Raw genomic sequence first — 15,537 nt, forward strand, 5'->3', positions numbered from 1 at the left:
AATGCCAGGTGTGCAAAAGGAGAATGATGGCTGCATACAACACAGATCACAAGCTATTTGCGACATGCACTTCACAACAGTGGGTCTTAATAAAGAACACAGGAAGATCAGGTCCCCCATCTGTTACAACCTGATTCAACGCTGTTCCTTTAATTGTAGCTTATCTACAGAGCAAAACATTACTTAGTCTGTCAACACGTTTCACTAAGATCTATTCGATCATTGGATGTCATCACAACTGTACATGAACTACATTATAAGGATATTTATTGGGATGATGGAATAGAGGAGCATGCACAATAAAATATCTAAGAAGTATTATCAATGAGGTAAACTTTTATAACATAATTGTACTTGTACTACACAGTTGAAGCCATAATTCCAATTGTAGTACATTTTAGGGATGGGCGGATGAAGATTCTTGAAGCAGTGTCACGTTGTTTAGAGGTCAGTAGGGGGCGCTATCAGTTTAAAAATGATCTGTTGTTTCATTAGAAAAAAATAGTGCAGAGATCGCCATCTAGTGGGCTCTGAAAATAATGACACTGCTTCATGAAGTTTCATCAGAACATCTTAATTAAAATGCTAAAGAAAATAGTAAAGAATAAAGTTTCTCCGCATAGCTTAACTCATTTTTGGTATTTTGTATTTGTTGCATCCCCATGGCCACTTGTTTGACTAAGTTTGTCACTTATGTCAGTGACCATTTATCCATAGATATTTCATATAAAATATATTGATTTTCCCTCTCACTGTCCACCCACTTGGGTACCAATACTCGTCGACACAGTGGCAAAGGTTCTGATATATTTCTGTTATTTGAGGTGATTTTTTGTCTAAAATATAAATATTCAATGTGTACTGAAATATATTGTCATAAGAGTGATTTACTTTTGAACTTGGCTGGCTAAGACCCTCATCCTCGCCGTCTCACGGACATGAAGATTTTATATTTGAAAGAATACCAATGTAACCATATAGAAGTTATTTTATTTTTTTAATTAACTTTGAATTTGGGTAATATTTCACAATTACCATCAGATGAAAACCTATACACACTATCTTCTTCACCTCTACATTTTTTTATCCTACTGTGACCCTTCCTACCATTTCCCCCTTATCATTTCATATATGGCTCTTTATGGCTTTATCAGAGACATTGTTCTGCTGTGTATTTGTTGTGGTGTGTTTCTGTCTGATTGCTTATATTTAGCCGAACTACTGTTTATTTCTCCTGCTGTGACAAACTGATGATTCACTCATCCATCATTGCCAATATATTCGTAGGATATAAAATGCCTGACTGGCTTTTTTAAACAAATATTTTCCCTCACAGTTGTTTCCTTCATTAGCGGAAGGCTCCGACTGTAACGTCGGCCACCCACCTCGTAACCACCAGCACCCGAGTCTCTGTGGGATTTTCACAACGTTTTAGATCATTATTGGTTCTGTCAGTGTTATTGTTTTAGATTAATGCCTCAACCACAGCACTTCGCCTTTGTCAGTCGTCTCCTCTTCTGCGTCCCAATAAGAAATGCAGCAAACCGAGAGATGAATTTATAATGTGAGGATAATCTCCAAACAAAAAACTTCTATCCAGATGTTGAGCTTACAAACAAGGATGTTGTGTTTTTCTTCTATCCTCTAAACTACGTGGTCTCCATGGCAGCAGTCTAAAGAAGTGCAAAACACATGAAATTACACTGGAGGGAAAATAACACTCGATCAAATGGAGCATAATAAGCCCCGCTACATGTTTGACAGATCATCCTGGGAATTGGATTAATGTGTGCATATTTGGTATGAGACTAAATCCTATTCCTCTCAGTGTTAATATATACACTCTTCTTCTTGCCGTCAGAGATTTGTACCTGGAAGAACATCTCAAGAATTCTACCCGGGAGCTGATTCTTGTTTTTTTCCAATGAAAGAAAACATCAAGAAACAAACTCGAGAGTTCACAACAAGTCAATTAATGACGAGCATTCGAATTTCCTGAAGGTGAGACAGAAACACATCTAAAGGTCCGGGGTTATAGAGGGAGGAACAAAGGTGATTCATTCTTTCAGAAAACGAATAAGCACAGGCTGAAATTCGCCAAGTAATCCTGGAATTGTAGCCCTTTATCTTGAGAGAGTATGAAACAAGAGGCTCCACTATCAGATTGTGAGTTTCATTCTTCTTCTTGATGAATTTTCTCTCTCTGCGCTATCCTTTGATTGGTTAACATGCCTAAACTTTAACCCTTGTCTTATCTCAGGGTACAAGTTGACCCGAAGGCACAAAAACAAATGTGTTTGAGGTATCCCTTGTCTTATCTTAACTCTTGTGTTATCTCTGGTTCAAGGTGACACAGGGGTTAAGATATTTGATACTTGAAACTATTCTCTAAACTGCAAGTATAAAATAAATTACCAAAAAAAAGTAATATTCTTCTCCTTCTAAATGACTTTTCAGAAAAGGAAAAGAAAAACAATAAAAAACAAGACAATAGTCTCTTGATTTGTGCAAATATTTGCAAAATAAACAACTCACAATTTGATTTTGGCTTCTTACTAAAATGATTACTATGAATTGTCTTTTCTTTATTTGTCCTTTCTTTTTAAATTCTCTTTTTGTGTCCTGAAAAACACTTAATAAATACGATGTATTAGTATTTATTATTTCCTGTAATAAAAAATATCTAATACAAAGATACTGATCAGAATATTTTCAAAGTTCAAAAGACTAGGTATACTATTATAGTTGTTTTTACACTGCAGTGGTAAAGTTGATAAAGTCTTAGGTTAAGTTGACTTCTCATTGCTTCAGTCTCTATCTATAATAAAAGAAAACAACATTTGAATCAGGTAAACATGCTTAAAGCTGCTAATAAGGAAGGGACCATCATAAAAGCAGCCCATTAGAGATTAACATCAGTAATCTGTTAAATACAAATGATGAACTGAGCTTTACCATGAAGGCTGACAGATGCTGTCTCTCCGCTACACCGCCTGCGCAGCGCGTATGACAGGTGTTGAACATTTGTGTTGTGTCTGAATACAGCGTTTGAGAATTCATCGTTTTTTCGTGGAATATCGATATATTTCTGACAGCCCTACTAGAAACACATTGTTGCTTTCATTTTCAAAACAGTCACTTACTTCTCCAATCTGGGAGCAGGTTTAAAAAAGGTGAAGGTTCTCAACTGGGAATATGTTTCAGATAAACAGCATCATTCCTTGATACTGTATGACTAGCAAGTGAAAGGGAGCGACTCTGGTCTATGCTGTAAAATATGTTTTAAATATGCATTACTGCCTCCCACTAAGTGTATAGAATGCACTCTGCTTGGTTAAAATATCATCCATCTATCAAAGGCTCTATTTGGGTTGTGACACGCAAGTGGAGAATCACTGACTTATCGGTGTAATTACATCCATCTTACTGCCGTCTGTGTTTCTTGTCACGCACCGAAAGATGCAGGTAATAGCTACCTATTTTTACCAGTTGATCATTTGAAGTATCAATTTCTAAACCTGTATATCCCTCAGAATACTGTTACGATACATCAAATTGTTTCCGTCACGTATCATCAAGTGCAGTCGACGGAGATGTCGCAGCGACTCGAAAAGCTACAGCTTTGATTCTCCAGTAGCTGCAGCATGTCGCCGTAATTCACCGCTGAATTTGGGTCGGTTGTCAAGTGTAATACAGTCAGATGTTATTTAATATCTTTCTTTTCAGATGAGGTTATGCTTTGACTTCTTTGTTCTCTGTGCAGTTTTTCATATTTATTACGTATTTGAGGTTTCAAAAATAAGCACAAGCTTATAATTGTTGAGATTTCTTATTGAATATTAGAAGAAATATGACCCAGCAGGTCGCAGGTGTAACCCTTGTATTATCCCCGGGTCAAGGTGACCCTGAGGCCCTCTGGCTTACAGAAATACAGAAATATGCAGTGGTGGATGTCCTTCACCTTAATCTAGAGACAAAACAAGGGTTAAGTATCTTGTTAACCTGCGCTTACAAGAACAAAATCACAGTTTCTCTCTAAAGTAGGTTTTACAAATGAATGGTGTCTGAATGGAAGTACTTCTGAACATCTGCTGGCCTTGATTAAGCAGAAGAATATTCAACCATAAAAGTAAAAAATAAAAGGGTTTTGTTCTACTTGTTGACTTCTGTCATGTTTTTTATGACTAAGAGTCACTTTTGAAGAAAGAACCTAGATTTGATGCCATAAACACTTTTAACATAAAAACAACATGAAGGAACCGAGTACACAAAGCGCAAGTAGCAGAATGTAAATTCTTGGAAAACTAATTAGATCATTATCATTCCACTGCTGCTCTTCATCCCTCCACAGTCCCAGTAGAAGCAAAAATGTAAGAAATATGTGCACAGATTGCTCTGCGGATCAGGCTTCCATGCAAATGCGAGGTCTGGCCCCAGGTTTCCACTGACATCTGATGTGACTTCCTTGTATTCTATACTTTTGTATTCATATAGTTATTACATTCCGTCAGCTCTGCTCACATCCGACCATGTTCCCACATAGATTGTCTAGTTGATAGGTTCAAGAATTCAAGGATTTCTTTCTTTAGATTCACAAGGAATAGAGCGAACACAGTTTCTGAGACCCATTGAGGATGCTATAGTGTTGTCCCCCGCCTCTCACCCAAGGGAGCTGGGATAGGTACTGCCCCAATGTATCCAACAAGGGAATAAATGTTAGAAGGTTAATGTATTTCAATTGGACAGAAAGTTGTGGTCATGAAAATATGACATTTGCCCCTAAGTAGGCTTGAGAGTTAACAAAAGGTTGTGACCGGATTTTGCAAAAAGAATGTTAGAAACCTAGTAGTGAATATACTTTTGTGTAGCTTCATATGGATTTTCTTATTCAACATTGTTGCTAGGTGAGAGATTTGAGGACTCCAGATTGCAGTAGAGCAAATGCAGCTAGTGTTAACAATACAGTTCATCACCAATCAAGGAACTCAGTTTCCCTCAGTTAGTTTTGCCAACACAATTCTTGAATCAATGTGTTTTGATAAAGGCCTAAGGTTATCGCAGTTATCCCATTTATTTGAAAGGATTTCGAGTACGTGGAACTTTAGCTATTTCGTTGTTGTTGTTGAAGTAGTTGAAGTCGTTGACCTGAGATTATGGCTATTATTGTGGAGACCAAATCTTTCAGGTGGTTTCAAGGCTGGCATCTGCTATTGAGAATAGTCACCCTCGAGAGATTTGGAGTGGAGTAATAGCCTGTCAGACCCAGAATTACAATCCATCTGACCTTTTAACCTGCTGCTTTCAAATAAGTAAGTACATATCTGTGCACACACAAAGTCAGTGAAAATGGTCAACTTGTAGTCAAGACCGCCTGAGCCAAGACCAAGGTAATAGCAAGACTGGGGAGTGTTTGAATCAAAGACCAAGTCAAAAGTTTTCTAGATCGAGACCAAGACCAAAGCAGAGACAAAGTTAATATCGTGACCAAGACCGAGACCAAGCCAAGCCTTTTCTAGATTGAAACCATGACTAAACAGGGACCAAGTCAAGACTTTTCTAGTTCCAGACCAAGACAAAGTCAAGACTTTTGTAGATCGAGACCAAGACTAAAGCAGAGACCAAGTCAATATCCGGACCAAGACTGAGTCAGAGACCATGCCAAGACTTTTAAAGCTCAAGACCATGACTAAACAGGTACCAAGTCAAGAGTTTTCTAGTTCCAGACCAAGACTAAGACAGAGACCAGGTCAAGACTTTTCTAGTTCCAGACCAAGACTAAGGTCGGAGAACAAGTCAACTGTTTTCTTAATCGGGACCAAGACTAAGGCAGAGACCAAGTTAAGACCTTTCGTAATTGAGACCTAGATTAAAGCATTGACCAAGTCAAGATCGGGACCAAGACTAAGACAGAGACAAAGTCATGATCGGGACCAAGACTAAGACAGAGACCAAGTCAAGAGTTTTCTAGATTGAGACCAAGACTAAAGCAGAGACCAAGTCAAGATCGGGACCAAGACTAAGACAGAGACCTAGATAAGACTTTTCTAGATCGGAGACTTAGACTAAGGCAGAGACCAAGTCAATATCAGGACCAAGACTGAGTCAGAAACCAAGCCAATGCTTTTGAAGATCAAGACCATGACTCAATTTATCTCTGTGGAGATGACATGGCTCAGAATAATTCAGTGACTGATTATTAATTTATAGATCTGCTCCTACAGATACTAGATAATCTAAAGACAAAATACCCTTTTGACTCTGTATGCTATCAGCAACAACATTCATATAAGCAGTAATATAAATGCGAACAATAGGGGATCATCTTACATTGAGAGTGTAAGAAGACTTCACGCTGGAAGCAGGACAAAGAGGGAAATCATTTGTTGCATTAGGATTCCGCTCACTGCTGCTCTCAAGTGGACACGTGGGATTTGACCTTAGTTGTTATCACACTAGTATCAGTGTGTAACATAATTCCAAACATCAAAACATTAAAATAATCTTTGACCATAAAGTGTTGATACATAGACCGGCCATCCATCATTTGTAGCTGTTAACAATCTGCTTCAGTTTTATCAGCCCATAACAGGAGACAAAGACACATCTCTATGATTAATGTGTCTCAAAAGCGACCCCTAAATATCCTTGCCAGGCCAGCGGTGTCTCGCTGCACTTAAAGGCACCCTACACTCATGCACAGGTGCTTTTAATGTGACATCTATTGTTTTATGGAATTGTAGCGGAGAAATAAATAGTATTACAGATGTATTTTCTCAAGATTTTTGCAAATAACTACAGTTTTCAAATACTTATGCTGCTTAATTTTTGAAGACATGATTGAAGCACTCTCCTCTAAAATGTCTCGTTTCATTAAACAAAAATGAATATTTTACTTAATGGCATTAAAAATAGCAGCCTTTCAATTATTTAACCATTTTTTGCTCCAAATGCAAGAGCAACAAATGGTCACAGATGTTTCGAGAAAAGTTACAAAATTAGACGACAAACTTTAGTTTCATCATGTACATGTTTAATAAGGACCAAAGGAGAAAATAGAAAATCAGTTGGAGAGCGCAGAACTCTGGTCACTTCAACACTTGGTTTTCAATCAAGATTACTGCCATACAGTTATTTTATCTGTATCATTGTGAATTTCCTACAGACATAAGTAAACACTGACACCACTTAACTATGGTTATCTTAACCGAGGGCAAACTTATCTCTGATTTAAAAGAGATGAGTTGATTTTTCACGATACAGTTTGAAATGAAATTATGGGCACGCAGTTTGTCCAATTAATATTTCTCAGTGCAAAAAGCAAAGGGAAATTGCATACATTCCGAGACGCATTAGGGCACGACTCAGCCAATGTAAATGAAGAAAGTCTATTATATTCACAGCAGTTGGTCGCACAGTGGTGCAGCATGAATAAAAAAATAATAATAAAAAAAGCTTAGGCAGAGATTTCTTTGTCCGGCTGAACAACAAGGATGCACAGCTGCTAAAAGATATCTTAAAATGTACAAGGCTACTTTCATATTGCAGGCAGGAGGCACAAATTGGATTTTGCTCAATCCAATCTGCTTAGTCTGACCTTTCATATTATCACAAGATTGCACTTGGATCGTCGAAGGCCTTGTGAAATACCATCATTTTGTCTCAACAGTTTAATATTATACCACACTAATACATATGAGTTATAGTTTAGCAAAAACAAAAAGAACGCAAAACTGGTTCTATTTCTTTTATAGTTTAAACCTTGTGTTGTCTCTAGGTCAAGGTGACCCGAAGGCAAACAAAGGTGTTTGTGGTATCCCCTGTGTTGTCTATGGGTCAAAATGAACGACCTCTACCACAGCATATGTATTTATGGAGAACAGAGAGGTTGTTCACCTTGAAGGCAAAGCAAGGGATATCACAAATATATTTGTTCTCAGGCTTATTTGGGTGACCTTGACCATGGGATAACAAAAGGGATACCTAAAACACGTTTTCTGGCCGTCGGGTCAACTTGAACTTTAGATAACACAAGGGTTAAGATCAACCTCCAAAGTGGGGGGCTGGGCCATTTAATACCAGACAAGAGAAAAAAACATTGATCTTATTTTTCTTAATTTGAGTATTATGGTCTGAAACTTTTTTCATTATAAAAAAAATACGTTAATAGGTGACTGAAGATGCACATATCAGTCTAGTTCACTCAAAGAAATAAGCCTGTAGTCGTTGATTGATAAAATACTCACCCTATATGTAGCTGTAATTCCACTCTATACCATAGGTCTTCCTGTGACTCATGAGTTATATTCAGATGTATTTGCTGGACATGCAATTATTTATTTTTTTAGTTGTAATGATCTAAAGTCATGTCCATGGAAATTATGCCAACATAAAACCAGTGTCAGTGCAATAAAAAGTTGGCTAGCCCTGCTTTATGTGTGTCTATTTGTTTTACACAATGTTTTCTATTGGGCAGTGACGAGTGAATCATTGGTTGACTCCTCCCACATTCGCAACTTTCCCTGGCATTTCTTACCATTTGTGAATCATCCATTATTTCAACATGCTGCAAGCTAAAACTGAAGCTACAAACCTTTCAGTGTCTTCCACAAATACTTAATGTGTGTCCTTGTGTACAAAACAAGTTGACTTAAGTGGCATTAAATTAATTCAGTCATTTTTTAATGAGTGTCTTCCTGATCTAGGTCATTGAAACATCCTTTATAGACAGTTCTTGTTTCTCACTGAGCACACAGGCAGCCTTCCATACTCACCTTGACGCTGAAGGACAATGGAGTCTCATCACAAGTGCATTGTGTTGAAGAAATAAGCTTCTCCGTTCGTGTGTTAACGCATTCTGCCACTCCTGTACTGGCGTTCATCCTGAGCTTCAATTGTTATTGATTGCTTCCAGTTTCTTTGTAGAACTATGTGTTGTATCAACAATAGCATAGGTTTTTTTCAGGATATCAGCGGCGAAAACATTTTTGCTCTGTTGATCACACATTACATAATCCACCTTGGTCCCTCTACTCTCTGTGAATTATTCTTCTGTCTGTTTATTGTTGTCTCTTCTTGACTTCAAATTGTCTTACATTTAATGTGTTCTATCCAGAATAACTATAATAATATATCAGGGGTTGGCTTTTTAAAATTCACATGTCATTTGTCTTGTAATTGTTTAGGTTTGTTTTTGTTTATTCTTTGGTAAAGCTGAAACCAAGTGCCAGAGGAAGATCTTTCCTAGGGTGGTTAAAGTTGCAGGGGAAGTATGAAGGAAAATACAGTTCATATGCATTAAATTGTTTGTCTATGGTTTTTAGAATAAAAGTAACAATATTATCATATTTAAAATATAAAAAAAGTGTCAATCATGTCCATCCCCTAAGTTTACATTTACCATTTGACAATATCCAGGCTTTTATAAATAAGTTGTTTCTTTGACTGACCTTATAGATCAGTGGTCCCCACAGGCTGAAAATGTCCCGCCTCCACATTTGGCCCAGCCCCCTGAACTATACCAGAGATGCATTCATTTTTTATTTCATATACATTGCGTGATAAACATATAGGATCACACATTTTTAAGCGGAATATTCTTTTTGTAGAGAAGCTAAATAAAACTGGTGGTTTTTTTGGTTGTTATATTCTACATTTATTTTATGAATAGTGTTATTTTGTATTATTATTTTTACTTAAATGTTATTCAATTGCTACTATGAAAGTGATGAAAGTATTATAATACATATCTGTAATATATGTTAACTTGCCAGACAAAATTACTGATTACACCTTTAACAGACTCTCCTTCAGGGAAATAAAAAAGAAGGCTTTCTCCCTCTCCACTTCATATCGCTAGTCTTTCTAGTGCTCTCCTAAAATAGGCTTTTTTCATAATTCCACAGCGTGAGATTGGTCACACTTTTTCTTATTAGCATGATGAGCTGTATACCCGCCACTGCAGACTCCAGAGCAGTGTGTGTGTGTGTGTGTAAAAGTGTGTGTGTGTGTGAGGGAGAGAGAGAAAGAGGGAGAGAGAGAGAGGGGGAGCGAGAGAGATTGTGTATGAGGGAGGCAACAATCGCGTCTGTCTGACTCGCTGCGCGTAAAAGAGCAAGTAAGTTTCTCTCGCAGCGCAGTTTGCGAGACTCTGCGACAATGTCGCTCCTCGGGAAGATGTTCCCTGAAATCTTCAAAACTTACAAGCACCGATGGATTCTCATCTCCTCCATCCACTATGTTTTATTCGTCACGCTGGCTGTTTCTGAGGGAAATACTATCCGGTACCAGACCAACGAGGAGGACGCGCCTGGCACGGTCATCGGAAACCTCGCCAAGGATATGTCCTTGAGTCTGTCTCACTCTTCCAAGACCAATTTCAGGATGATGAAACAGTTCAACGACTCCTTCTTTCGGGTGAGAGAAGTGGACGGAGAGTTGGCCGTCGGGGAGAGAATAGATCGGGAGAGAATCTGCAGACACAGTTTACAGTGTCTCATCACTTTTGACGTGGTGAATTTCTCCAAAGAGCGCTACAGACTGATCCACGTCGAGGTGGAGATAAAGGACATCAACGACAACTCCCCGGAGTTTCCAAGTGCGGAGACCGTGGTGGAGATCTCGGAGAACGCGGCTGTGGGGACCCGGGTCCCCCTTGACCCGGCTACAGATGCCGATGTGGGTTCCAACTACATCCAAACCTACCAGATCTCCGTCAACAGCCACTTCACGATTGATGCGCTCCTGAGAGCGGATGGGGTTAAATATGCGGAATTGGTTTTGGTGAAAGAACTGGACCGCGAGATCCAGTCTTTGTACACTTTGGAACTTGTGGCCACGGACGGAGGGAGTCCGATAAGATCCGGGTCCACTAAAATCTCTATCAGAGTCACTGACTTCAACGACAACAGTCCCGTGTTCGACCAGAGTAGTTTCTCTGTCAGCCTGCCAGAAGACGCACCGGTCGGTACCGTGATCCTGGACTTAAACGCGGTTGATGCCGACGAGGGACTGAACGGGGAGGTGGTCTACGGGTTCGGGAAACAGGTCTCCCACGAAATCCGCGAACTTTTTCACGTGGATCATAAATCGGGTCGGCTGACTCTGAAAAGTCCGGTGGATTTTGAAGAGAAGAGCACTTACGAAATTGACGTGCAGGCGACCGACCTGGGCTCGAACCCGAGCCCATCCCCGTGCAAGATCATCATCCACGTCGCGGACGTGAACGACAACGCGCCCGAGATCAGCATCACCCCCATGACCTCCATCAGCACCGGCGCGGCTTACATCAGCGAGGCGGCGGAGAAGGACAGTCTGGTGGCGCTGATCAGCACCCTGGACAGAGACTCGGGCGTCAACAGCCAGGTCCACTGCACCCTGTACGGACACGACCATTTCCGACTCAGACAAGCGTATGGTGACAGCTACATGATTGTCACAGCTGCAAATCTGGACCGAGAGAGGATCAGTGAGTACAATCTGACAGTCATGGCTGAGGATTTCGGGTCACCTCCACTGAGAAAAATCACCCAGTACACCATCAGGATCAGTGACGAGAACGACAATGCCCCCCACTTCACCAAACCCGTCTACGAGGTGTCCGTGGCGGAAAACAATGCCCCAGGTGCTTACGTGACCACGGTGGAAGCCAGTGATGCAGATCTGGCCATTAACAGCAAGATTACTTACAGGCTTCTGGACAGTGTCATCTTGGGGTCACCGGTCAACACGTTTGTGTCACTGAATTCCGTGTCGGGGTCGGTGTACGCTCTGAGGAGCTTTAACTATGAAGTCATGAAGCAGCTAGACATACATGTCCAAGCCAGTGACGGAGGGTCTCCTCAGCTGCAGAGCACTGCTGTCATCAGGCTAAAAATAGTGGATCAGAATGACAACCATCCGTCTATTATCGAGCCGCCGCTGTACAAAGGAGCTGCAGATGTTTTTCTGCCTAAAGACGCTCCTGCGGGTTATTTGGTGACCCAGATCAAGGCCACAGATGCTGACGAGGGCATCAACGCGCAGCTGTCCTATAGGATCATAGAAGGGGGACCCCTGGGTTTCTCAATTAACAAAGACTCCGGAAGGGTCCATGTGAGCAGACAATTGACGTACGACCTCACCGACAATGTCAAAGTGGTGGTCTCTGTCAGCGACAACGGTTCCCCCTCTCTCACCTCCACGGCCGTGATTCACTTTAATTTCATAGAAGGGACTCTCGCCAGCATGGCGTCCGGAGATGAGAGCGGCGGCGAGGACGTCTTTCAGTGGGACACGTCCATCGCCATCATTATCGTCTTGGCGGGGAGCTGCTCCCTCCTCCTGCTGGCCATCATCCTCATCACCACTATTTGCAGCCGGAGGAAAAAAGAGCCAAGGGAGGGGTACGAGGATAAAGAAGAGATTCCAAAAGTGGAGAATGTGGAGAGTGGTCATATTGATTCATTGATTGGCAATCACAAAGGCAAAGTGTTTGAAGCGCACCCGTTCCCTGAGAAATCTCCACTGGCCAGCGCCGCTGCAGCCGAGATGAGCTGCGAGGAGGGAAGACAGACGGCTGGCATCTTCGAGCCCAACAACAGAGTCATGGAGGGCAAATTAAAAGTAAGTCTATTTGAAGAGAGATAATGAGAGTCTGGGGTGTCCAACTCGTTCAGGCAAGGGGCCAACATCTTAAATAGTCCAAATCACCGTCTCAAACAAAGATTTCATTTATTGAACTGTCAGAGTGAAAGAGTCCAAATACAATGTGGGTCGCTTTCAAATCTTAGAGGTTAATATCCCATATAATTATTTTTTTTCATATAAGTTCTTATTGCATCATAGTTTAGGGAAGTTTCTTGATGAACTTCTTTATATTGAACGCCAGGAGGGTGATGATGTCTTGGAATCCATTTAAATCCAATTACATCAAGAGCCCACATTAAAGAACCTGTAGGCCAAATAAAACGACAAGAGATGCCAGACTTGTAATGATGGTCTGATGAAGCTTCATGAAGCAGTGTCATGTTGTTTAGAGGTCAGTAGGGGGCGCCATCAGTTTAAAAATGATGTGATCTTTTACTAGAGTATTTGATCAAATCAAAGGAAAACATTGCAGAGACCGCCATCTAGTGGACTCTGAAAATAATGACGCTCCTTATGAAGATTCATCAGACCATCACTACAGATTTAGCCCCCAGGCCTTGAGTTTGACAAACCCGTTTTGCCACCATGACTGACTGTTTCTGTCTTCACAGGGTTACTCCACCTTGCCAGGGTATGGAAAAGAGGCTCTCAGGCCGATCACAATTTGGAAGGGCAACTCCTTCACCACCATCTCGGCCAGAGAGCCGCACATCAGCGGCAAAGACAGCGGCAAGGGAGACAGCGACTTCAACGACAGCGACTCTGACATCAGCGCCGATGTTCACAAGAAAGACTCGCCGCCGACAAACAGTGAGTGTCACAAATCCATAATAATGAAGCCAGAATTGAGACTGTGAAATGATGTGTTTGGAAAAAGTGTAAAAATGGTTGCAGCGAGTTACATCACTCATTTTTTTCTGTCACATTGTGATTCACTCTGGGGTTCACTGGGGTCTTTTCTCCAACATCACATAGCCTCATTCAGGACATACCTTCTCTCCTGCAGGTCTGTGGGCGTGTACAAGCGAGTGCAAGGTGCTGGGACACTCAGACAGATGTTGGAGCCCATCGGCGACGAGGCCCAACACCAGCCTGGCGACGGCACCAAACATGTCGACCTTCTCCAAGACTGCTTCGCTGCCAAGAGATACCAGGAGGGAAAACTACTATCCGGGACACGTACCTAAACCCAACGTCTTGCAGAGTGTGTACGAAAAAGTGCAACACCAGGAGTTTGACTACATCCTTGTGGGGCCTTCGACGCCGGCCAGGATACAGGAAACGGATGAAATTTCAATTCCAGAATATACAAACTCTTGAAAGAAACATCAAGTATAACAATCACCAGAGACTCTGTCTGTACAGTTCCTTGATCTTCTCCATGTGTTGCTGTGTTTTGTAGTACCTCCATATTGGCTCATCTCAAGACATCTCATGTGTAAAATGCAAGATTTTTGTACATTAATATATTTTTCATAACGACTCAATGTAAAGATAATTTTATTATGGACTTTTCTGAGCATGTGTTACTATTTAAGGGGGCATGATGTGATTATTTCGGGGGGCGCTGGGGTCTCTTTTTTTGCTGTGAAAAACAATCAAAGGGTGGGAAATGACCATGTTGGATTGTCATATTGTTGCACAAATAAATGGTTCAAAGTTTTTCTGTATTGCATTGGGCTCTCATTTGGGTGGGAGGTTGGGTAAAATGACAGTCGTTGTTAATATGATTGGACAATGACTTTACAGTCCTGCACGTTCCCATGGTGACTAAACTGTTTCATTGATTGGATCAAATCAACATTTGAAAGGAACTTTTTTAAATGTTTTCCAGAAAGAAAATCTACTTTCAAAAGTCAATACTTTGGGAAGCTAATTGATATTTGGCAGCAAACCAGCATTTTAGTAGCATCACCAACAACATCTGATGCAAACATGTTGACAGATGCTTTTCAGCCTCTTTAATAGACAACAAATGGAAGTGTGAAGAGGTTTGACCGCAGCTGCGATGACCTCTCTCTCCATCGCTGCTGCTTCAATACACTAAACTTGTGATTAGTTTTGTTATTAGTTTTTTGAGTGCAGCCAGAGTCCACGACTGGCATATCAATGATCAGCCACGAGTAGCAGCTGCACCCTTAATATGAATCTTGTTTAAGGTGAGAAGTATTCAGGATCTGTTGCAGGTTCTTCTTCCCAGTCAATTAAAGCAGTGTCTATTCTCACCTTGTCAAATGTTGCCATTAGATGCACTTAGATGCACTTGCAGGATCAAGTTACATCAAGCTTTTATTCCTTCTCCGTCTAACAACGATTGATATAGCATCATCGGTCTCTGTATGTATCTGATCTTCGAGTAGCATAGACTCCAAAGCTGCTCAACAAAATGGGTTGAAAATTAGTTTGTAGACTATTGACCTTACAGTAAGGTTTATTTTGGAGGGTAACTTTATCAAGTCAGGGGATAGGTGGGCAGATATACTCAAATTAAAATATACCTAATTTTGCTCTAATCGTAAGGGGGTTATAAGGAGGGGAGGAGACCCCCATTAAAATTGAAATGCATCCACATTTGAATAGTGTGTGTTTTTTGTTTTTTTGTTTCATGTTAGATAGAATGGCATCAAAGCACAACATATTTTAAATTAATAAATTCTATTCTACACATATTTCAATATAAATCAAATCAAATCAAAACAGAATTATCCTAATACAGTATATAGTTGAATAAAGACATCTATAAGAAAAAAGAAAAACCCAGCGTTACCAGGAATAACTTTTATCAGGGAGGAAAAGATGAGGAGATTAGTGAGAACAGTGAAGAGCAAGGAAACTTTAAAATGGGTGTAGGAGATCCTCCTCCAGCCAGCTGTAATAACTGCCACATTTTTTTTTATACAACAAGTCCCTTGG

General features: G+C 40.5%; 1 protein-coding gene across 1 annotated transcript; it reads left to right on the plus strand.

The window, feature by feature from the left end:
- The first annotated feature begins 10,146 nt into the window (after positions 1 to 10,146).
- pcdh8.2 (protocadherin 8, tandem duplication 2) lies at positions 10,147 to 14,286 on the plus strand. Its single transcript, XM_087804467.1, has 3 exons — positions 10,147 to 12,600; positions 13,236 to 13,434; positions 13,631 to 14,286. The coding sequence occupies exons 1-3, from the start codon at positions 10,156 to 10,158 to the stop codon at positions 13,942 to 13,944; spliced, it is 2,958 nt and encodes a 985-aa protein (XP_087660593.1). The 5' UTR covers positions 10,147 to 10,155; the 3' UTR covers positions 13,945 to 14,286.
- Positions 14,287 to 15,537: the final 1,251 nt, after the last annotated feature.

Source organism: Callionymus lyra, chromosome 12 (assembly GCF_982586985.1).
Source record: "Callionymus lyra chromosome 12, fCalLyr1.hap1.1, whole genome shotgun sequence".
In the NCBI taxonomy this organism is placed as follows: Eukaryota; Metazoa; Chordata; class Actinopteri; order Syngnathiformes; family Callionymidae; genus Callionymus; species Callionymus lyra.